Source organism: Lytechinus variegatus, chromosome 11 (genome assembly GCF_018143015.1).
Source record: "Lytechinus variegatus isolate NC3 chromosome 11, Lvar_3.0, whole genome shotgun sequence".
NCBI classification, from domain to species: Eukaryota; Metazoa; Echinodermata; class Echinoidea; order Temnopleuroida; family Toxopneustidae; genus Lytechinus; species Lytechinus variegatus.
This window is the reverse complement of record NC_054750.1, coordinates 24,996,030-25,020,656: the sequence shown is the minus strand read 5'-3', so window position 1 is coordinate 25,020,656 and position 24,627 is coordinate 24,996,030. Positions and strand designations below refer to the sequence as shown.

At 39.1% G+C, this 24,627-nt stretch overlaps 1 protein-coding gene across 1 annotated transcript in view; it reads left to right on the top strand.

Annotated features, from left to right (window-relative positions):
- Positions 1 to 12,118, top strand: part of LOC121423781 — a 55,852-nt gene extending 43,734 nt beyond the window's left edge. The window contains exons 13-22 of the mRNA XM_041619270.1: positions 731 to 852; positions 2,091 to 2,237; positions 3,689 to 3,865; positions 4,288 to 4,719; positions 5,403 to 5,603; positions 6,074 to 6,186; positions 8,715 to 8,998; positions 10,337 to 10,403; positions 10,727 to 10,985; positions 11,399 to 12,118. Coding sequence (XP_041475204.1) covers positions 731 to 852; positions 2,091 to 2,237; positions 3,689 to 3,865; positions 4,288 to 4,719; positions 5,403 to 5,603; positions 6,074 to 6,186; positions 8,715 to 8,998; positions 10,337 to 10,403; positions 10,727 to 10,985; positions 11,399 to 11,815 — 2,219 coding nt within the window. The 3' untranslated portion in view covers positions 11,816 to 12,118. The remainder of the gene's footprint in view (positions 1 to 730; positions 853 to 2,090; positions 2,238 to 3,688; positions 3,866 to 4,287; positions 4,720 to 5,402; positions 5,604 to 6,073; positions 6,187 to 8,714; positions 8,999 to 10,336; positions 10,404 to 10,726; positions 10,986 to 11,398) is intronic.
- Positions 12,119 to 24,627: the final 12,509 nt, after the last annotated feature.

The following is a 24,627-nucleotide window of genomic DNA, read 5'->3' as shown; positions in this document are numbered from 1 at the left end:
TAGTGCAAATGCTAATTAATTTGTAACTAATTAAGTTCATTCCAACTGGAAGTTCCAATTGGATCCAGTTGGAAACCAATTGGTTTCAACTGGTTCCAGTTGAAAACCAGTTGCCTCCAGTTGGTTTCAACTGGAACCAATTGAAACCAGTTGCCTCCAATTGGATTCAACTGGTTTTAATAGGGAAATTGGAACAACTGGAACCAATTGAAAACCAATTGAAACCAATAGCCAACTGGTTCCAGTTGCCCAATTGGTTTTAACTGGAACCAGTTGGCAACTGGTTTTCAATTGGAACCAGTTGTTCCAATTTCCCTATTGAAACCAGTTGGCCAACTGGTTTCAATTGGTTTTGCTCTAATTGGTTTCAACTGGATTTTGGTCCTGGGACAGGTCCCCCCACTAAATTTTATGTTGATAACCTTCAATTTTTTTTTTACCTTTGTCCAGTTTCAGGTGGACCCCCCCCCATAATTTTTTTGGCTTCCGCCGCCAATGATCAGAGCAAAAAGGTATTAGAGCAGATATCATTTAATTTCAACTGGCTAAGGGACTAATTTCAAACTCGAATATGCATATTGGATGACTACGATGACTAAATTTTGTGGTCTAAGGTCAAATAGATCATTATTTTAATGGTGTTAAATAAATGCTTCGACTGGCAATTGCGGAGAATTACATTTTGAGTTGAAAATTCATCTAGTTATTATTTCATTTTCACATCAAACAGCCGATGGACCCATTGGACGAGCACTTTGTATCGGAGATGGCATTACACAGAGTCGATGGCAACCTATGGATAATTGTGGACCTTTTAGAAATGTTACAGATATTCTCACAGAAATTGCAGAGGTTATTTTTTAAGCTATTAAAACCTTTTGGGATACAATCTTGCATCCTAATTGACAAACGTGCATATTAAATGTATCAGTGCACCCAGAAATGCCAGTTTGCACCATATATGGTACAACTTCGCATCGTGCAGGGTGCAAAGATTGTTATCTTCAAAAGGTGATAGTTCGCCCATGATTTGCCAAATGGTTACATTTCTGCACCTTTTACGGGTGTCCTTATTAAGGTGCAAAAAGTCACCATAGGGTACAAAATTGCACCCAAAAGGTTTTCAGTGTTAAATAATATGTACATTCGAAAGGGTGCATATTTACACCTTTTTCTTCGTGTTTATCAAATAAGGAACCTGTGGTGAAAATATTATCTTAACAATTATCGCTGGAAAGGAAAAATATTGTTATTGCAATCCTATTTTGAATATCTATTCCTTAACTAATTCAATTCCGGGGGGGGGGACAAATGCACTGAACATGTTCATATTTATTTATTCCTTAGTCCATCAATCTGTTTACAAAATACTGGAATATTCTACCTCGTATCTCATTCTGTCTATATACTGTTTGTATTTTTTTAATGTTACTTTTTCTCCTGCTGTTTTTTTTCTACTTTTATGCAGTCATGGTAATGATTTTTATATCGTATTGTTAGTTTTATTTTAGAACAATAACCCTGCCGTAACAAGTATAATTAGGATATAGGTCATTCTTATCAATATATTTATTTCTACATTTTTATTTTCAATAAACCAGCCTATAACTGAATGTCGGGCCTTGGCGACTTCACGTATAATCACGATAGTAGAATGAAAATATGTAGAGGTTTACAAAGCTCGACACTGTAAAAAAATATTGGGTAAAATTTTAATTAGCACAAGGCTAATCGTTTGTCCAACCAATTTGGTGCAGTATTTTACCTAATGGGGGGAAGCATATTGTCCAGTAAGGTTTAAAAAAAGGCAGCAGTTACTTTAGAATGGGCAAAATTTTAATCACACTGGATAAATAAAAATGCCCCAAAGAAATGCCAAATGTTGGTTGGACACATAATTACCCTCATGGAGCATTTTTACCCAATATTATTGAGAGTTTATTCTTTCGATTTTGAAGTAATTAAGTGAGGTAGGCCTACATGTAGAATCAGATTGTGTTTTTTAAACATAATTTGGAAATGTGTGCTATTCAAAAAATGTAAATGCTGTCAGAAGAAATTTTATATACATTTATTTTGTCTGATATTAGGCAAGCATCACCGAAGAAAACGCAGGTGAAGTTAGCCAACAAGTGGAAGCAGTTTCTTCAAATATCGAAGACATCACATCAGATGACGTCACATTGATAGCAGAGATTACATCAAGTATCGTACAGCAAAATGTTACAAATGAACAGGTAGCATATTTTCTATGCCTGATATCTTTGGAAATAACTGTAATAAGTGTTCCTTTATGTCATTGCTCAACATTACAATTTATAGTCGTCAAAACTAATCATTTCATGGATCAGATTTAACCTTGGCACAAAGTGTGCTTATGGAAGGAACAGCGGTTACATGTGATTTAGATGTCATAAGACCCGATGTCATAGAAGGCGTGGTCCATTGTCACAGCAGACTATAAATTTTATGGATTAATTAGAATCTTACTTGTATGAATGCACACGGGAATGATGTATCAATTAGATTGTGAAAATTGGTTCCTTTAAAAAAATAATATAATTGCATTGATGGAGTGATAAGTTTCAACCGCTCCCAGTAAAGAACCCATTAAATTTGTAGGGTTCTTAAACCGCATGGGATATTGCAGATGTCGTCTAATAATAATATGCTAATGTATGTAGTTGCAATAGTTAGTAGTGTTTTGAAGTTTTGTTATCGTCATAACGAGGAGTCCCATAATGCCTCCATACTCCATTGTCATCCAGTGGATGAAATAGATTATAGTTGGAGCATTTTTTACTGTTTTAATTTCATTGGTGGTTATGTCGGTGAAGAGATGGTAAATTGATTTTTGAAATACCAAGAGTGATAAATTGCGTTATGCTACTACTTGCCACATGCAACAAATTGAAACTGATAGTGTGGAGCATACAGCATGTACAGTTTATTTCCTTGGACCGATGAACAGGCATAGTCTTACAAGCATCGTTAAAGGACAAGTCCACCCCAGCAAAAATTTGGTTTGAATAAAAACCCTAAATCCAACAAGCATAACACTGAAAGTTTCATCAAAATTATGATGTAAACTAAGAAAGTTATTACATTTCAAAGTTTCGCTGAATTTCACATCCTGGTTGGTATGCAAATGAGGAGACTGATGACGCCATCCACTCATTATTTTTTTTTTGTATTTTATTATATGAATCCTGAAATGTTCAAATTTTCTCCTTATTGTCAAGTAAAACAATGATTAATTCCTCCCTGAACATGTGGAATTAGGATTGTTGAATACTATATGGTTCAGTCAAGTTTGTCCTCATTGTCAAATCTGTAAAAAATGATATAATGTATAATTCAAACAATAAAAAACAATATAAATAGTGAGTGATGGACATCATCGACGGACTCATTTGCATGTCACTGAGTTGTGCATATCACTGTTTTGTGAAAATAAGCGAAACTTTAAAATTAGATTACTTATTTTGCATCCGATTTTGACAAATTTTCAGTATCATGCTAGTTCGATTTTTTCCCTATTTATTCAAGTCAACATTTTTCTGGGGTGAACTTGATCTTTAAATAAAAGTAAAAGTAAGTAAAGTAAGTTTTAAACGTAATGCTGCCCATTTATGGGAAACTTTAATTGTGGTCCTGAACAAATGTCTTTCCATTTATTGTTTGACAGGTAACGGAGGATCTAACTGGTACTCTAAGCAATGTAGCAGAGGTACAAACAGATGTACTCGTAGCTGCGGAGGAAGCAGTTTCTAAATTAGTAGAGGCTTTTGAGGAGCAAATCAATCGTGTTGAGGTAGCCGACGGTGAGATGCTCAACATTCAGCAGCCAAATGTTGCTGTACAGGTGATTATGACGAGTAAAATGATTCAAGCAGTGACTCTTTCAAAGAAGAAGAAATGGGAAAATATTAACTAATTCTTGGTTGCAGATTAGTTTAAGAATTATTATCACGTCATTAATTATCATTAAAATCAAAGTTGCCATTTTTTTTTGGGGGGGGGGAGGGGGATTACTCACAAGTAAAATAAATATGAAATCTTCATTGGTAAGGTTTCAATAACATTTTTTCCGTTTTTCTGTTTTGCAAATTATCTTCTTAAACGTAATGTTTACTTTATAAACCAATCATTTTCGGTTTCAGGAGAGATATTTGTTATCTAGTGCAATCTGAAATTGCGAGCATCATGCACATTCAAGCTATGATTTTAAAGAGGAAAATAAAGAATGGATTCCAACGTTGATTTTTTTTTTACTCTGAATTCTAGATCCAGAGTGTATCTGCTGATGAGGGTATGGGTGGACTTGTTCTCTCTCTGGCCGGATCCAGTCTTTCTGATCTGACTAAGGCCAATTTTAGCATCAGCGCTCCGACCCAAGGTGACCACCAGGACGATGACATTGCTTCCAAACCAGACACCATCGCACAGGTCAACATCCCATCTTCGGTTTCATCTGCTATATCATCCACGAATCCTCTTACGGGATCATCGTCGAATGGCAGCGGTGAATACATTCGTATAAACTTCAACGTTTTTTCAACTCCAGCCTTATTCATTTCTAAATCACTGCGTGAATTCAGCGCAGATAATGAAGCCGTCAATCGGTCAGCTAACACTCCTGTCATAGCCGTCAGCATCGGTGGGAGAAAAGTTGAATCCTTGGCAGAGTCCATTAACTTTACCTTTTCGACACTGATGGTAAGAGTCTTTTAAAATAAATACACAATATTCCGGCATATATGCCTTCAAGATTTTACTTTTAAATCCAATCCGTCCATGAACAAAATCTCAATTTGTCTCCATATATTTTTTAGTGTTTTTACTGGTGCAATTATAGACGTATGCGTAATTTAGAATCTCTTATTCAATTCAATTCTTTTATTTCATTTCCATTCAAAACATAATACAAAGTAATATAGATCAATACACATTAAGTACAATTTTACAGAAGGGCATTCTTACTTCGTAAAACAGAAAAAACAGTATAATATAGAGCATAAATGGAAATGAGAGGGATCCACTAAAAAGCAAAGCTTGTAAAGTGTGGATCCCTCTGGAAAAAGAAGAAATTATAGTTGACTTATTCCTATATGCGTACATGCAGGTATTATAGGAAAGAAAAAGAGAACAAAAGAAATCATATTGATGCAAACATAATTACTGAAATGATGCAAAGCTTTTCACACATTATTTTAACAATGTGGTTAATTTATCTCAAGAAAATAAGCTTTACTACTTCTGTTAAGGACTAAGAATTGACAGATGAGTCATCATTCTTTTAAGAGCTATTTTTCATATTATCCAATGTATTTTTCTTGCATCTTCTTGCCTTTTCAGGGACTATAAATCAATAGTTGTTTTTATTTTGTATTTGTTTATAGTCTGGATATGATAATCCCATGTGTTCATTCTGGGATGATGAGAAAGCAGATTGGGCCCAAGATGGATGTTCACTTATTTCTAGAGTCGGATCAACCGATGACGATAATAGTTATGCCAACTCTGAATCAACACAGGAGGGTTCTTTTGATGAGAGAGTGCGCTGTGCGTGTGATCATCTCACCAACTTCGCCGTATTAATGGTGAGTGACTAAGTCATTCGGCTGCTATAAAATCGGTCTATCTCCTGCATGTCCTGGAAAATCCTGCAGTCTGATCAAACTTGACTGACATATCGCACCTTTGCAGAGAATTAGCAACAATTTGGGTGATAACTTTAATGAAGAAGGAAGCATCGATTGTTATTAGCTCCGATCGACCTCCACAAAGTTTATTTCTTCCTTCTTTTTGTTTGCTTAAATGATGTATGTCTACGATCTTACTCAAGGTAATACACACATAAACAAAACGATACAAACGCATCCCAATAATATCCAGACTTTCAGAGATGACCATTTCGTTTACAGTGCTCACAACCCGTATTCAGGATGGTTTCTCTCTTTTTATTTGGGGGGGGGTCGGGACGCTACGTATCCATATCTTCCCGTTGTACAACGTGGCACCAATGTCATGCAGTAGTTGGATTTGTTTTGTTATTTGTTTTATCATAAAGGATATCCGAGTACAGGATTCCCCAGAGGCGGTGTACAACATTCTGACCTACATCGGATGCTGTCTCTCGATCCTCAGTCTCCTTGTCACATTGGCAACCTATCTCTGGAACAAGTGAGTTCGAGTTCAAGACGTTCATTTTTTTTGTGAGAAATGAGCGCGCGGTGAGCGCTTCGTCATCATTTTTTTTTAATTCGCCCGTGGTTACTCTACCATTTATTTGTTTATCGGAATTGAATATGTCCCTCGACATTCTGTACCTTCTGAAATGTAATATATCACAAAATTTGTTATTTCATTGGCACATAAACATAGATATGTGTCTGGATAACTGAATTATGACCGCAATATTACAGGGGCGGATCCAGCCTTTGCCAATAGGGGGGGCCCGGAATTTTTTCAGCCATATTTTCCCCGATCGGCCGCTCGAATATGATTTTTGCCGGGATTTTTTGTTTCTTTGAAGGGTAGTCCTAATGGTCACTTCTTAGCTTTTTTCTTATGAAACCTAAATGTATAATACCATAACCATTATTTATATAATGCGAGCGCGAAGCGCGAGCTAAATTTTTTGGAAATCTTATATACTTTTTCCTAAAAATTTTGAACATTCTGGGAAATTTTTGTCTTCCTGAAAAAAAAGATGTGTATGCAAGTTAATAATTACTACAAACGTAAAGAGTGAGCAGAAATGAAGTGATGGAAAGGGTACTGTTCAATACTTGCTTGGAATTAGCCATGAAGATGTTACACATTTTTAAAAATCAAATAATGCGAGCGTGAAGCGCGAGCCGAATTTTTTTACCTAGGGAATGAAAATTCTTAGCACTTTTGTTTAACAGAATAGGTATATAATTAAACATGCGAGCACGAAGCGTGAGCAAGAAAATTTTGAGATTTACACCTACTGAACAAGATACTCTATTCAATTAGTTTTGTAAATCATGAAAAGGATGAGTAAGTGGGGATCTTCCTTACATTAATAATGCGAGCGCAGAGCGCGAGCAGAAAATTTTTGTATACGTTTTGAACTGCTCGAAATTGTACCTGTTATGGACTGCTTGCATTTAGCAATGAAGACGTTACATATTTCAACATTCAAATATTGCGAGCGCGAGCCGAAAAATGTTGACCTTTTTTACCTGAATAATGGAAATGCTAAGCACTTTTTGTAATCTTGGAAGGACTCTAAGTATTTAAACTAAACTTTATTGATGCGAGCACGAAGCGCGAGCGGAAAAATTCTGGACACTCTATTCATGTTTTGTAAATCATGAAAAGGATAAGTTATTTATCCGCGAGCAGACACTTTTTGATATTGTGATCTGAAACTGGATAATGATTTAAATAGAGAACAATCTGCATATCTGAATTAACGCGTGTTTTAGATTTCGACCTAGAATTTTGCATTCTAAGTACCTTTCTTATCATGAAAATCAATAAAGCGAGCGCAAAGCGCGAGCTAAAAATATATGATATTCCCATCTAACAAAGGGTCAATTTAAGCTCTGTATTGCAAACAAATTGTGGGAAAATTGTGAATCGTGATGGATGACAGTTAAAAAAGAGCTGATGTATTTTATTATTATTACTTTGAGTTTTTACATAGGACCGGAACATTATGTCATCATAAGAAAGTGATGACTATCATCCTATTTCTCTTCCTAAGTATGAGAGCGCGAAATCTGTTAATATTATGGCCAGAAAACTGGATATTTAAAGCACTTTTGTAATTATGCATAAAATGCATGATATCTATCAATGCGAGCGGATATCGCGAGCCGAAATTTTTGATAAACTGTCATCAAAGTAGTTTGATTTAGAAATAATATTTGGGATACATAACTCACTAATCAAAATGCTAGCGTGCAGCGCTAGCTGATACGTTTTGACAATCTGACCTGAATATGGAACTTTTTGAGAACTTTATGGAATACAGGAAAATAATAGGTACCTGACAAATCAAATTTTGCGAGCGCGCAGCGCAAGCAGAAAATGATAATATTCAGACCATAACACATACATTTTTACAGAGCACTTTTTAAAAATCAATTTGTAAATCAAACAAAATAATTAAAGTTCAATTTCCCAACTGAAATATGTTTTGTATATTGACTTCAAAGTTTGATATTTCAAGCTCCATATTGAGCAAGATATGCAAATCCCCTGAAAGACAATAAGAGCCCAAAGCGCGACCGAAAATTTTATATCCTAACAAATAGAATTTTCAAAAAATTATTTTCAAAGACTTCCCCTCATGTTGTTTTATTCAATCATGTTCCCCCTCTTATGTTTGCCTTTCTTCTTTTCTCCCTCTTTTCCCTTCCTTTTCTTTTTCCTTTCTTTTTCCTTTCTTTTTCCCTTTTTTTCTTTTTTTTGCTCCGCCAATAGTGGGGGCCCGGGCCCCTCGGGCCCCCCTGGATCCGCCTATGATATTATACCAAAGAAAGGGTTTCTCCTAAATTTGATGCCAATACAGTTGGTTGTAGCAAGTGAGATGCAATAATGGATAATGGATATTGAATTAATATCTAATTTAATAGATATTTTGGTCGTTAATATGAATGATCGATTTTTATTTCTTTTCCATTCAAAGTTCATTATGAAATATTTTGTTTGAAATAATGTTACAATCTTGTCAGGGATTTGAGGACGAAACAGACCAGTCAGATCTTCATCAGTCTATGTGCAACCTTACTGTGTCTCTACATAACGTTCGTCATCATGATCTCTCTGGATTCGAGCAGAGATTACCGTGAGGTTCAAGCAGGACCTTGTGGGTTTCTTTCAGCCCTTGTACACTACTTCGTTCTCTCCTCTATTGCTTGGATGGGAGTGGAAGGATACAATACATATCTTATCATTGTGAAGATATTCAACACCTACATCCCTAACTTCATGATCAAGGCATGTCTGGCTGCATGGGGTAGGTCTAATGTTTGTTTTTATTTTTCTAAGACCAATGTGAGGCAAATGTCCTCCATACTACAATTTCAATGTGCACTGCATGCTGGCCTCCATTTACTATATTCAAATTGTATGTTGCTTAAAGCGTAACTTGTAATTTTACTCGGATAAGATTAAAACCAACAAACCAATGCCTAATTGAGCTACCAGTTCGCAATGTTCCCATTATGATTGTTAAAGTTTTTGTCTCGCATGCCAGAGCGAAACTATAGGCGCCGTTTTTTCTGATGGCGGCGGCGTCAACATCAAATGTTAACCTAAGTTAAGCTTGAATTTTTGAAATGACATCATAACTTAGTATATGGACGTAGTTCACGAAACTTAGACATAAGGGTAATCAAGTATTACTGAACATGCTGCCTTGTTTTTAGATTACATGACCAAGGTCAAAGGTCACTTAGGGTCAATGAACTTAAGCCATGATGGGGGAATAAATGTCGATATCTAAACATATAACGTTAACGTGATGGTGTGTTTGTGTAATGAAACGATGTGGGACTGTATGCATGGACTGCTGGACACATAATATTTCAAAAGTGGAGAAAGTAAATAAATTGTGTGCAGTCATGTCAGGTTTCGACGACCAGAGTAATATAGACACATTATGCATTAAACGATATAAATGCAATTTGTATTGATTTTTATATTTTTTTAATATATTCTCTATCTACTTTGGGTCAATTAAAATGATGCAATCTTTTGAATATTTTATTTTTAACCAGTCATGCCTGCACACATCCACATGAAAATGGTACCAACAATCCCTGGTACAATAATAATAATAATAATAATAGTCAGTTCTTGTAAAGCGCATAACACATTATGAATAACGTCTCTATGCGCTTCCAAAGGACTTGGATATTACCCTGGCTGTAGCTCAAGCAGCTTTTACGTGCTCGGCATTTCAAGAAATAAATTCCTGCCTTATACCCTTTCACCTCACCTGGGTCGAGTGCAGCACAATGTGGATTAATTTCTTGCTGAAGGAAGGTACGCCATGACTGGGATTTGAACCCACGACCCTCTGATTCAAAGTCCGGAGACAATCCACTGGGCCACAACGCTACATATGAAATTCAAGTCTTCCTGCACCCAACAACACAACTTGTTATGGGATATATTTTTTCAGTCTTGGTAGACTGTACTTGTATTTCACCAGAACGGAATCACTTAAAACCCCAAATAGGGTCTGAATTGTTGGTTTTGAATATGGGATGGGGGGCCATATACATAGAATGTTATACCAACCTTCATAGCCAGCGAATATTCATATATTGTACCAAATCATTACTTTCAGGAGTTCCTGCACTCATTGTGCTTCTCACAGGAGTTATTGCCAGAGAATCGTACGCCCATGATGATTTGTAAGTAGTACTGTTTGGAAAATAAAAAAAAGTAAAATTTTGATGAGATATGGTGCTGACCTTGCATTACATTGTATATGTAAATGCTTAGATTATCAAGTTCACAAAACTCTTGTTTTTCATATTAACCTATAATTAACTGTTTCAATGAGCTTGATTCAGTGTTCATCAACTTAAGATGGCATTTGATTTTTTTTAATCCTTCTAATGCATGAATAGTTAATGAAATAATTGTCATAATATATATGAGTATTCAATTATCAGTTACGTACTAAAGAGTTGCAGTCCTTCAATTAGTAAATGCATTATATTACCATTAACAGGTGTTTCCTGCAATTCTGGGCTCAAATTGGTGGTCTCCTGATTCCTATGTCTATCATCCTCGTCATCAACATCGTTATCTTCATCCTGGTCATTCGTCAGTTGTACCAATCAGCCAATATCGCTGGTCGGGTGAAGAGGGAGGCTGAGGTTGAACGTCGAGAGACCATTGAACGAGTCCAGAATGCGATTTGTATCCTGCTCCTTCTTGGTCTGACTTGGATCACTGGTTATCTTCTGCTGATCCCATCATTTAGTCCAGTAAATATAGATCTATATCATTGGTCTATCGTTCCCTATAATCTCAATAATATGGCTTACAGTCAACTCTGTATAGGTTGACCTTCAATAAGTATTTCAATAAGTCGAAAAATCGACAATGTCGGAGCAACTTTTGAGATCAGATTATGCATGACATATATGTTGTTTATCTTCTGCAAGTTGAACTGATCTCTGTGGTATAAAGAGATTCGACTTTTATAGGCCGAGTGGCCTTTGAAAATTAACAAGGTAATCAGTGTTGCAGTCTTATATCACCCCGTCTTCTCTCCCATCTAGATAATACTTCGATCCTCAAAATTTCCTAGAGCAGTATCAAAATTCTAAATGCAGAAACATGACAGTATTTTTAGAGCGATAATCATATTGATTTTACATTTTTTTTAATTTAACAGGTGGCTCAGCCAATATTTATCGTACTGAACTCCTTCCAAGGACTGTTCATCTTCCTACTCTACTGCGTCAGGAAACCTCACATCCGCAAGAAATGGGGGCTCACTTGTTTTGACAAGAAGAAAGAAGTCAGCACTTCTTCTGGTGGTGTACAGAGTTCACTAAACCCATCCAGTACGTCAGCTGGCGTCATGAGCGGCGCGATTGGATTGTTGTCCCCAGATTCATCAGGTAGTTACATATTACCTATAAATAAAGCGGAACCTGTATGTCTGCACAACCCAACATATGACGTAGGGCAGATTGCAGAAGAAGTCGACCCACCACTCGACAGAGATGTCCATAGTTCTAGCATTGGCCAGATGAATAAAGACAATGATGCAACTGATGCTGGGATGGTTAGTTTCCATGTTGGTTAACTGGCCAAGGATATTAATAATTTTCATTAGATGAGTAGAATATTTGAGGTGTGTGTGTTATATGGCGTGAATGATTGTATATTTGGTGAAAATCATTTCGGATTTCAGTAATGAAGAGCTCATGCAGTTGCAAAAGGGATTACGTCAATTTTTTCATATGTCTCAATGTATAGATTTTTAGTAGCTCTATAAGATCATTCCCATTATAAAGTGAATAAAAATGGCAAAGAAAAATCACCTTTTTTCAAAGGGGGTTAGGTCTATTCAGGTGGTTGCAAAGGGGTTAGGTCCACAAAGATTTCTTTTTGGAAAAGAAAAATTACCTTTTTTTCAAAGGGGGTTAGGTCTATTCAGTTGGTTGCAAAGGGGTTAAGTCCACAAAGATTTCTTTTTGGAAAAGAATATCTAAAAAAAAAAATATGAAGACAGGTAGATTTCTATTATACCAAATTTTATGTTCTAATGGTAGGGTATCATGGAAATTTAGTTTCCCGTAAGAATATTGCAATATGGGAGAATAAACAAAAAATAATTTTCTTGGAGTGGACCTGACCAATCCAATCCAACTCTTCTGAAGAGCTCATTTGTCAAAAATGGTTAGGTCCATTTTTGTCTCACCTGCATAGCAGAGTGAGACTATAGGCGCCGCTTTTTCGACGGCGGCGGCGTCAACATCAAATCTTAACTTGAGGTTAAGTTTTTGAAATGACATCATAACTTAGAAAGTATATGGACCTAGTTCATGAAACTTGGCCATAAGGTTAATCAAGTATTACTGAACATCCTATTAGAGTTTCATGTCACATGACCAAGGTCAAAGGTCATTTAGGGTCAATGGACTTAGACCATGTTGGGGGAATCAACATCAAAATCTTAACCTGAGGTTAAGTTTTTGAAATGTCATCATAACTTAGGAAATATAGGAACCTAGGTCATTAAACTTGGACATAAGGTTAATCAAGTATCACCAAACATCCTGCATGAGTTTCACGTCATTTGGGGTCAATGAACTTTGGCCGATTGGGGGTATCTATTGAATTACAATAAAAACTTTAAAAGTTTTTGGATCTGATTCATGAAACTTGGACATAATAGTAATCAAGTATCACTGAACATCCTGTGCAAGTTTCAGGTCACATGATCAAGGTCAAAGGTCATTTAGGGTCAATAAACTTTGGCCGAATCGGGGTATTTGTTGAATTACCATCATAACTTTGAAAGTATGTTGGTCTAGTTCATAAAACTTGGACATAAGAGTAATCAAGTATCACTGAACATCCTGTGCGCATTTTAGGTCACATGACCAAGGTCAAAGGTCAATGAACTTTGGCAATAATGGGGGCATCTATTGAATTACCATCATAACTTTGCAAGTTTATTGATCTGACTTTTGAAACTTGGACATAAGAGTAATCAAGTATCACTTAATATCCTGTGCAAGTTTTAGGTCACATGATCAAGGTCAAAGGTCATGTGAGGTCAATGAACTTTGGCCACATTGGGGGTATTTGTTGAATTACCATCCTATCTCTGTAAAGTGTATTGGTCTTGTTCATAAAACATGGAAATAAGAGTAACCAAGTATCACTGAACACCTTGTGCGAGTTATAGTAGTTTTCAAAGTCAGCACTGCTGCTATGTTGAATCGCGTGATGCAGGTGAGACGGCCAGAGGCATTCCACTTGTTTCGTGAATTTTTACCGTTTTCTGTCTCAAATCAATAGATTTTTAGTTGCTCTGATGATACATGTACTAAAGAAAAATTGAAATTCACCTTAAAACGTGAAAAAGTGGCAAAGAAAAATCACTTTTTTATTCAAAAGAGATTGGATTCATTTTAGTTTGCTTGCAAAATAGTGTGACGGAACCCGCTGGGCGGCGGCGTGGGTTCGGTCCGCCGGCAGCTCGCTCTTGTCAGGATGCCTGCCGCCGGCGGGTGCGTCGCCACGTCGATTTCCAAACTCTAAGTCGTGGATCCGTTTGGCAGAGATATACTGCCGCAGTTGACACTTGCACACGCCTCGATCCTGTCAGTACCACCACCAGGCAACCTCCAGACGGTTACACTCTTTGTTATCAGCTCCAAAAGCTCACCCGACCATATGCATCTGATTCCTGTAGTTAAGCTCCTACGACCATATGCATCTGATTCCTGTAATTAAGCTCTCTCGACCATAGGTATGGGTTTCTCTGTAGTTAAACTCCTACGACCATACCCATGGACTAATTTCATCCGTCGTCTGCTTACGACCAGCTACTACGTCTGTTCAGTACAGCAACCACGTCTGCTCCGTACTGCAACCACGTCTGAATTCCGTACTGCAACCACGTCTGTTCAGTACACGACCACGTCTGATACCGTACTGCAACAACGTCTGTTCAGTACTGCAACCACGTCTGTTCAGTACTGCAACCACGTCTGTTCAGTACCACGACCACGTCTGAGTCCGTACTGCAACCACCGACATCTGTTCAGTACTGCAACCACGTCTGTTCAGTACCACGACCACGTCTGAGTCCGTACTGCAACCACCGACATCTGTTCAGTACTGCAACCACGTCTGTTCAGTACCACGACCACGTCTGAGTCCGTACTGCAACCATTGACATCTGTTCAGTACTGCAACCAAGCACGTCTGATTCCGTACTGCAACCACGTCTGTTCAGTACCGCAACCACGTCTGTTACCGTACTGCAACCAGGAACCTCTGTTCAGTACCGGAAACTACGTCTGGTTCTTCGACCATATGTATGGGTCCTTCTGCAGTCAGGTTCCCACGACCACACCCATTGGCTCTGCTCTACTTGTAGTTTTTCCCGTTTTCTGCTCCGGACCTCCGACCGTCTGCTTCCAGACCAACCCGTCTGCTCCGGACCACCAGCCGTCTGCTCCAGACTCCGAACCGTCCGCCTCCAGACCAACCAGACTACCAAAAGAGCAAGCCCTGGTATAGTCTCTTGCTGGCGTGCAAAAGACCCAACATACAAGGAAATCTAACCACAGTCGTCGCCTAGAATTCTAGGTTTCCCCGTGGAAAGACATGCGAACGATCATATAAATCATTTCGATCGCATCCACCAACTTTATTTATTGGATAGCGAATCCAAATCGATCTGCATACTTTACGTGCAATGCACCCCGTGGGCGCCGTATTTCAACAGATCATCGGCAAAGCCTCACGAGTACATTGACTTACTGTAGTTATGCATTAATTATACAAAATCTGTTATAGTTAACCTCTGTAACAATCTTAAAACAGCTATAACTTTGGTATCCAAAACCGGATATGCATGAATGACATATCAAATTAAAGCTTTCATTTAGATCAAGCTAGTGATAACCATAATAATCAGTTAAGCATCTCCAGAAAATTGTTATTCCACAAAAACGGTTCAAAACATGCATAACTTTCAATGTCTTATCTACGTCATTATTAGTGTAGAAACATGCATGTAATATCGCCAGCTACGACAAAATCATTATAAATCAACCAAATATAATTTCCTAACACGAAATAAAACCCATTTCGTGACACAACTCCCTTATTTTTCAAAGCTCGGCCCCCGAGCGTCATTTAACAACATCAGACACTGCAGCACGAAATAAATCGTATCTGTATATCAAACTATGCATTGTGTCTTTTCTCCACAAACAAAAATGCATAAAGGAGTCCTAAAACAACTAGTGTTGAGGTTCAACAAAACACAACAGCTAAAGTCCAAAGTAAACTCAGCATGAAGAATAATATCCAAGGTACATGGTGACATGCTGTCTTATAGTGTCCTTGTATTAACAACATAACTCCAGAGAACACGAGAGATACTGTTCAAGACGACTCCTTCTAGAGTTCCACTGTCATTCTAACAGTTCTCCTTCCTTAGTGATGTATCGCTCCGTGGTACGAACAAAGCTAGGTGACATCTGGTGGAATCTGGAATGTGTCGGTTGACTTGTTCAGGGTCACCTTCTCTTCTGATCTGCAGGCTGTCGTCTCTTGTAAGAATGCCTGAATTCTCTGGCAGGGGTTGTCAGTCTGCATCTCAGCATCCTTACTGGTGCATTCTATCCAGTCACTGGTAGACGGCATTTCCGACACCACTTTCCTAGAAGCGTATCTCAAATCAAGCGGTGAAGGCGGTGTCTCATCATAGTCCAGGTCCTCTGGTTCAGGGGTAGAATTCCGACCATGCCATGGAGATACTTCTGGTCGGTCAGGTTGAGGAGACTTTGGACAATCTGGAATGGATGATTTAGGTATGTCCCTTTGTGGTATCCTGGACCTCCGTCTTGGTGATCGGGAACGGGAGTATCTAGCCAAGCTACCACGTTCTGACCGACGTGGTGACCTCTTCAGAGATCGACTCAGTCGTGGTTCCTTATCTTCCCGGTCCGGTGGCACAGGGTCTATTCGAAGAAGACGGCATGTAGAATCTTCCTTCAGTTCTAAGGCATCCCAATATTCCAGTAGATGTCTAGAAGCCATGGAACACGTGCATGCTTCATCTTGATTAGGCCTGTTGCCAAGTTTCTTGGCCGTGTAGATAGGACGTATGTCCTTGTCTTCTTCTTGCCAGTCAGCTATCTCCTGTGAACTTCGGTCAGTTATGGTTTCGACCAGCTGTACCCGCTCTTGCATGTCGTCATTGGTTCGTCCACACTGTCGACATGGACGTCTTGACATACCATCTGCGTTGCCATGTTTACGACCTTCTCGATGCTGGATTTCAATGTCGAACTCTGAAATTATCTCCATCCATCTGGCCATCTGTCCTTTTGGGTCTTTGAACTTGGTTAACCAGCGGAGAGAGCCATGGTCTGTTCGAACCCGGACTGGTCTTCCGTATAGGTATGGTCTGAATTGTTTCAGGAACATTACAATGGCCAAGAGTTCCTTACGTGTAACGCAATAGTTTCTCTCTGGCTTGTTAAAGGTCTTGCTGCCATAGGCAATGACCTTTTCCTCGCCATTCTGGATTTGGGATAACACTGCACCAGCTGCATAATCACTTGCGTCCGTGTCCAGTACAAACTGTCCCTCTGGTTGTGGATAAGCGAGGATAGGTGGTGACACCAACCGTTCCTTGAGCTCTTGGAATGAAGCCTGACATCGATCTGTCCATTCGAACTTATGGTTCTTTTCAGTGAGTTCTTGTAGTGGTCTTGCGATGTCAGAGAAGTTTCTGATGAAACGCCTATAGTAAGATACCAGGCCTAGAAAGCTTCTGACTTCCCCAACCATGGTAGGTTCTGGCCACCTCTGAACAGCTTCCAATTTGTCCGGTTCTGTTGCTACTCCTTCTGCTGAAACCACATGTCCAAGGAAATGGACGCTGGTGTGGAATAAGTGACATTTCGATGGCTTCAGCTTGAGGCCTGCTTGGCGTAATCTCTGAAATACCACCCTTAGTCGTTCCAGTTCAGCTTCCACGGACTTGGCATGAACTATCACATCGTCAAGATATACAAGTAGTGTATCCCATTTGAGTCCAGCTAACACACGATCCATCAGTCTGCTAAAGGTTGCAGGTGCGTTTGATAACCCAAAGGGCATTACTTTCCAGGAGTAGAGGGCGCCATTGGCAATAAACGCCGACTTCTGTTTGGCATCTTCAGTTAGTTCAACTTGCCAGTAGCCACTTGCAAGATCTAAGGTTGAGAACCATTGTGCTCCTGCAAGTGAGTCTAGTGTGTCATCAATTCTAGGCAGCAGGTAGGCATCTTTAATGGTCTCAGCATTGAGTTGACGGTAGTCAACACACAACCTTTGGCTGCCATCTTTCTTTTTTACCAGTACGATGTTAGATGCCCATGGGCTGTTCACTGGCTCAATCAGGCCTTGAGCTAGTAGATTCTTTACTTGCTCGTCTATTTCTTTCCTCTGCGTCAGGGGATGTCTCCTCTGGGCTTGACGTATTGGTTTCGCAGTACCAGTATCTATGCCATGTTGGACAAAACTGGTCTGTCCGAGATCCGAAGGTCCTGTAGAGAAAACATCTGCATTCTCAACCAGCAGTTCTTTTATCAAATCATGGCATTGGGCTGGCACTTCGTCAGTACTGCGAACAAAGAGGTCCTTCAAATGTTCTGGTATGTCTTTGTTGGTATTGGTCTCAGTTGGCTCGGCAAGGTTACACATTTCCATGCTTACTTCTTCCAGCCCTGACAATGAAGCAATGGCAGTGCCTGCCTTTATGATCCTTTGTTCCTTGGTTGGGTTGAAAACCCGAACAGGTAGTACATCTTCGTCTGCCTTCACAATAGATCTGGCGACGATGAGTCCTTTCTTGATTAGTTCTGTTGGATTTGCAGGTGGTTCTACTAATCCATCACCTAGTGACACTTTTCTGCCTGTAACTCTACCTGCTAATACCATCTCGTGTCCTGGAGGAATTGAATAATCTTCTCCCGCCACTATCCTCCTGCAGAATGATTCTCCATTACTATCTAAGCATGGAATTATGCCATAGTAGGTCCTCAATTCCATCTTTTGGCAGTCTAACACAGCATTGATTTTGACTAGGAAATCTAGCCCTAGAATGCCCTCATTCTTTAGACTAGCCACTGTAGCCATTGTAGTGACGACTATATCTCCAATCTGCACTTCCAACATTGACTTTCCTCTGATTCTCAATTGAGATCCATCTGCTTGTAGTACAACACTTGTCACTGGTAGTAATTCTGGTCTTCTGATTTCCTCTATCTGGTCAAACACTTTCTCTCCAATGAGAGTGTTGGTAGCTCCAGTGTCGACCAGTAATTTTAATTCTTGTCCATTTACTTTGCCTTGAAGGTAAAGCCCTTTTCTCTTGGTATCTAGAGTCGCTCCGACTCTGGTTTGTTCCTCTTTCTTTTGTCCTCTTTTATTTTGCTCATCTAGAGTCACTTCGACTCTTGTTTGTTCCTCTTTTTCTTGTTCCTTTGTTCCTCTTTTCTCTTGTCCATCTAGAGTCGCTTTGACTCTGATTTGTTCCTCTTTTTCTTGTCCATCTAGAGTCGCTTCGACTCTGATTTGTTCATCTGTTTCTTGTTCTCTTATTCCTTTCTTGTCTTGTCCATCTAGAGTCGTTCCGACTCTGATTTGTTCCTCTTTTCCTTTTATTTCGTTCATCATTTCCCTTTCGGGTACTTGAAAAGCTGCTGTTCTTCCTTTTATTTTCTTTGGATATGGGCAGTTGTTCCTCCAATGCCCCAATCCATTGCAGTTGAAACATCTTTGTTTCTCTTGTTCATCAATCCTTGATTTATTTGGTTCCTCTCTTTTTCTTTGTGGCTCAAAGCCATCTTTTCTTGATTCCTGATATTTGGTCCTGATTTTTGTTTCCTTTTTCTTGTCTCTTTCATCCAAGGCGTCTATGACAGCCTTTACTATCTTGTCGATAGTTGGATTTCTTGGTTGCTTTTCCTCCACTGCTGCAACCTCACACTCCTGCTCTTCCAGAGCTCGGCTGTACCTTGTAATCCGCTTTACTTCATTCCTCTGACCCTCCATTCTCAGAAAGGCCTCTGTGTTTAAAGCAGCTTCCACAGCATCATCCAGTGTGCGAGGTTGAGCACGGAACAATCCCTCTCTTATTTCTGGTGTTACTATGGCATCTAGAAAGTGCCCTCGGGCAAGCCGATCTTGCCCCTTTTCGTCGAATTCGGGATATGCCAATCCACACAGCTCCCGTATTCTTTGTCCTAACTCCTGGAGGCTTTCCTTTGGTTGGCGACGACGTTGCCTCAACTCCGCCTGGTATACCTCAGCTTTGCCCCCTAGGCCAAACCTATTTCTGAGCATGTATACCAACTCGTCGTATGTCAACACCACTCCAGGTTGTTGGGTCAACAACTTCACAGCAGGACCCCTCAGACTTGCAGCAAGAAACTGAACTGCTTCCCTTTTTGTCCATCCGTTTACTCCAGCACAGGCCTCAAAGTGATGCAAATAATCTTCGACAGGTGTGCGTCCATCAAATCTGTCCGGAACCAGATGTGGTCGTCTGCCAATCATAGCATCAAAATTTGCCATCCCCGCATCCTGAATATGTGGGGAAAACTGTGGGGGTGTAAATTGAACACCGGGTCTTGCAGTAGATGATCGTCTCATCTGCTCTCTGGGCGTTGAGCTGAATCCAGCCTGCTGTGCCCCTTCCATCTGTGAGCCATTCCTTGGTCCTCTATCCGCTTGTCCACTCACAGTTGGGGGAATATTCTGTTCCCTTGATTCTGCACCGGGTGCTTGTCTCATGGACAATCTTAACTGCTCCATCATTTGGTCAATCTCTGTCATGCTCCTCTCTAAGTGCGCCATCATCTCTCCTGGCGTCGGTCGATACTGCATATTTCCTTGTTGTGCCATTGTCACTGGATCCCACTTCTGACACCACTTGTGACGGAACCGCTGGGCGGCGGCGTGGGTTCGGTCCGCCGGCAGCTCGCTCTTGTCAGGATGCCTGCCGCCGGCGGGTGCGTCGCCACGTCGATTTCCAAACTCTAAGTCGTGGATCCGTTTGGCAGAGATATACTGCCGCAGTTGACACTTGCACACGCCTCGATCCTGTCAGTACCACCACCAGGCAACCTCCAGACGGCTACACTCTTTGTTATCAGCTCCAAAAGCTCACCCGACCATATGCATCTGATTCCTGTAGTTAAGCTCCTACGACCATATGCATCTGATTCCTGTAATTAAGCTCTCTCGACCATAGGTATGGGTTTCTCTGTAGTTAAACTCCTACGACCATACCCATGGACTAATTTCATCCGTCGTCTGCTTACGACCAGCTACTACGTCTGTTCAGTACAGCAACCACGTCTGCTCCGTACTGCAACCACGTCTGAATTCCGTACTGCAACCACGTCTGTTCAGTACACGACCACGTCTGATACCGTACTGCAACAACGTCTGTTCAGTACTGCAACCACGTCTGTTCAGTACTGCAACCACGTCTGTTCAGTACCACGACCACGTCTGAGTCCGTACTGCAACCACCGACATCTGTTCAGTACTGCAACCACGTCTGTTCAGTACCACGACCACGTCTGAGTCCGTACTGCAACCACCGACATCTGTTCAGTACTGCAACCACGTCTGTTCAGTACCACGACCACGTCTGAGTCCGTACTGCAACCATTGACATCTGTTCAGTACTGCAACCAAGCACGTCTGATTCCGTACTGCAACCACGTCTGTTCAGTACCGCAACCACATCTGTTACCGTACTGCAACCAGGAACCTCTGTTCAGTACCGGAAACTACGTCTGGTTCTTCGACCATATGTATGGGTCCTTCTGCAGTCAGGTTCCCACGACCACACCCATTGGCTCTGCTCTACTTGTAGTTTTTCCCGTTGTCTGCTCCGGACCTCCGACCGTCTGCTTCCAGACCAGCAACCATCCGCTTCAGACCAACCCGTCTGCTCCGGACCACCAGCCGTCTGCTCCAGACTTCGAACCGTCCGCCTCCAGACCAACCAGACTACCAAAAGAGCAAGCCCTGGTATAGTCTCTTGCTGGCGTGCAAAAGACCCAACATACAAGGAAATCTAACCACAGTCGTCGCCTAGAATTCTAGGTTTCCCCGTGGAAAGACATGCGAACGATCATATAAATCATTTCGATCGCATCCACCAACTTTATTTATTGGATAGCGAATCCAAATCGATCTGCATACTTTACGTGCAATGCACCCCGTGGGCGCCGTATTTCAACAGATCATCGGCAAAGCCTCACGAGTACATTGACTTACTGTACTTATGCATTAATTATACAAAATCTGTTATAGTTAACCTCTGTAACAATCTTAAAACAGCTATAACTTTGGTATCCAAAACCGGATATGCATGAATGACATATCAAATTAAAGCTTTCATTTAGATCAAGCTAGTGATAACCATAATAATCAGTTAAGCATCTCCAGAAAATTGTTATTCCACAAAAACGGTTCAAAACATGCATAACTTTCAATGTCTTATCTACGTCATTATTAGTGTAGAAACATGCATGTAATATCACCAGCTACGACAAAATCATTATAAATCAACCAAATATAATTTCCTAACACGAAATAAAACCCATTTCGTGACAATAGGTTAGTTCCATAATAATTTTTGGAAAAAAAATATATATATATAAATTGAAGACAGGTAGATTTCTATAGCACCCACTGTCATATTCACTTGATAAGGTAGTACATCATGACGATTTAGTTTCTCTTATGAATACATGTATTGCATTAAGTGAGAATAAAAAACACGTTTTTTCTCAGAAAGGTCCAAAGAGGATAACCCCTTTTGCAACCAAATTCTTCTAATAAAATACAAGCCATGATTATGCGTGATAGATGACATAGTGTGGTGTATAGTGTGTTACACAGATAGGAAATATGTTTTCTTCATTTTTGTTTACAAAATGCATTAATAGGATTACGAGCGAGTCGTTATCACAGCTTTCAATATTAGGTTATTGAGATGCAGTAGCTATATAATGCTCTTAAACATACGCTCTAAATTACACGGATTTAAAATAAGTCCACATGGACTGTAGTTAGGGACCAATCGAATTTCGGATTTAGTTTGAATCATTAAGCTTCATTTTTAAATCTCGAAAGATTTAAATTTAAATCAATTGAGATTTAACTCTAAGTCTTCGGGATTAAAACTAAATCCAGAAATCGATTGGTCCCTAACTACAGTCCACCTGGACTTATTTTAAATCCCTGTAATTTAGAGTGTACGGTTCTATACATAAATCTCAGCGGCTATCTATTAAATGTATAGAGTGTATAGTTCTTCTTTTTTGGTATATTACTCAGCGATGTGAGGTGCTTAAACTCAGCTTATGAGATTGTTCCTGAGTAAAGACATTTTTGAGGTTTAAACATTATTGTTAGTGTATACTGCTTTAATGGATTAAAAAAAAGTTTTACAGTGTGGATCGTTATAATCATCGCCGCATAGATATTGTCGCTAATTAATTTTGCATATATTGTACACAGATAAACCTGCATACAAGATTGTATGATTGTTCATTGATGGTTTCGTTATACCAGCCAATCATTCATGATTTTATCGCTAAAATACTCAGAATTTTCTTGCATTGGTTCCAATGTAATGTACCAGCAAATCATCAACAAATAAAAGCAGCATGTGGTGTATATAAACATGATCTGGGCCCAGTAACAGACGTTGGCGATTTATCATATACTTGAGTTTTGTGATACTCAAACGTTAAAAAAATGTTGAACGATGATTGCTAACGTTTGTGGTACGGACTCTTGTTCATTGCATACATTACAAATTGTACCATGAGAATTAGTTCATTACTCTACCATTATTTTCATGTCAGGCGTTCCAGACAATAAATTGATAGAAAAACAATATAATCTCAACCAAAAAAGTAAGTCCCCCCTTAAGTAAAATGCTGCAACTCTTAAAAGAAATAATTTCGAGATTTCTAATTTCGCAAGGAATTTTCTACACACGTTGGATAACTCCTATGAAAAAAAACGAGATTGACCGGTTGAGTCGTCCATGAGTATTCAAATATTAATTTAAAAATTACGATTTTTGGAAGTCACAAGATTATTTTTTTCGTATTGTGTAAATACAGTGAGCGAAATCTCTCTAAGCAGAGTTCCTCAGTAATTTTAGTATTCTGTCCAAATTCATACTTTCAACTGATAGAAGCGAGACCAATGACAACGACAAAGAATTCATGCTAAGAAATTCTCCGGGAAATTCTCGATGACTTTTTCAAAATGTATGTACAAAACTTTTCAATTTCAGTTTATTTCATTTTCAACAGAACAAAGTAAAGTGGTCGAGATAATTACAGTGAACGTATACAGACAATATAAATTGAGGCATGTACAATATATGATATTGTATGTTTGATTTTGCCAGCGCCATAATGAGGCTGCGATGAATGCAAGGAATGCTCCCCAGGGAGTGGAAATTGTGCACTTCTTGTGCGGGATTGAAATGAATCCAGTGACCGGGGTAATAATATGCTGTAACGCGCTTTGAGCCATTGTGGGAAAAGCGCTTTATGAAAATTGGCTGTTATTATTATTATTTCTATAAGTAAAACAAAACAGAGTATTATATATATTAGCAAAATATCATACACATTATAAAAAAAAGTTCTGAGAAAAATGAGGGATCCACTTAAAAGCATTGCTTGTATTCTGTTGAAAATGAAATAAATAAACTTTTCATGACACGCACTTTATTAAATTGTATATTTGATCATGTAACTATTACTGAATAAAATCAAACAAATTGTGTGCGATGCAGACAGGGCCGCTGCGGAAGGCACATTTGTAGCTGACAATGCAATCCAGTGTAAAGAAAAAGAAATTTAAACATTTTTTTTGTAAATAAACGTATGACATGTGTGATCATTTTCGTTGTCTGTGTTTGTTGTCGATGTAAATGTAATGTTAAAAGTTCAATATAAACTTAATTTTAAATCAATATCTAATCGGTTTTTAATTTTGGCAAATTGTTGCAAGGATTATGGTGCGTTTAGAATATAAACACACAGAAAGACCCATATGACTACCCTAAAAAAAATCAGGCAAACATGCTGCGCATTCATTTCTTACTCCCTATTAATCACTATTTATCAGAATGTATTGAAATCATTACTATTTCCCATTGTGCTATTATCAAACTCTAAATTGTGTCCAAGTTATGATATATTTGATATATATGGTATATATATATATATATAGTGCGTATCAAAAAAAAGTTTACACTTACAAATAATGCTGTAAAATTATATATTTGCAATATCCTGAAGCTTTTTCCACATTTACATGTAAAAC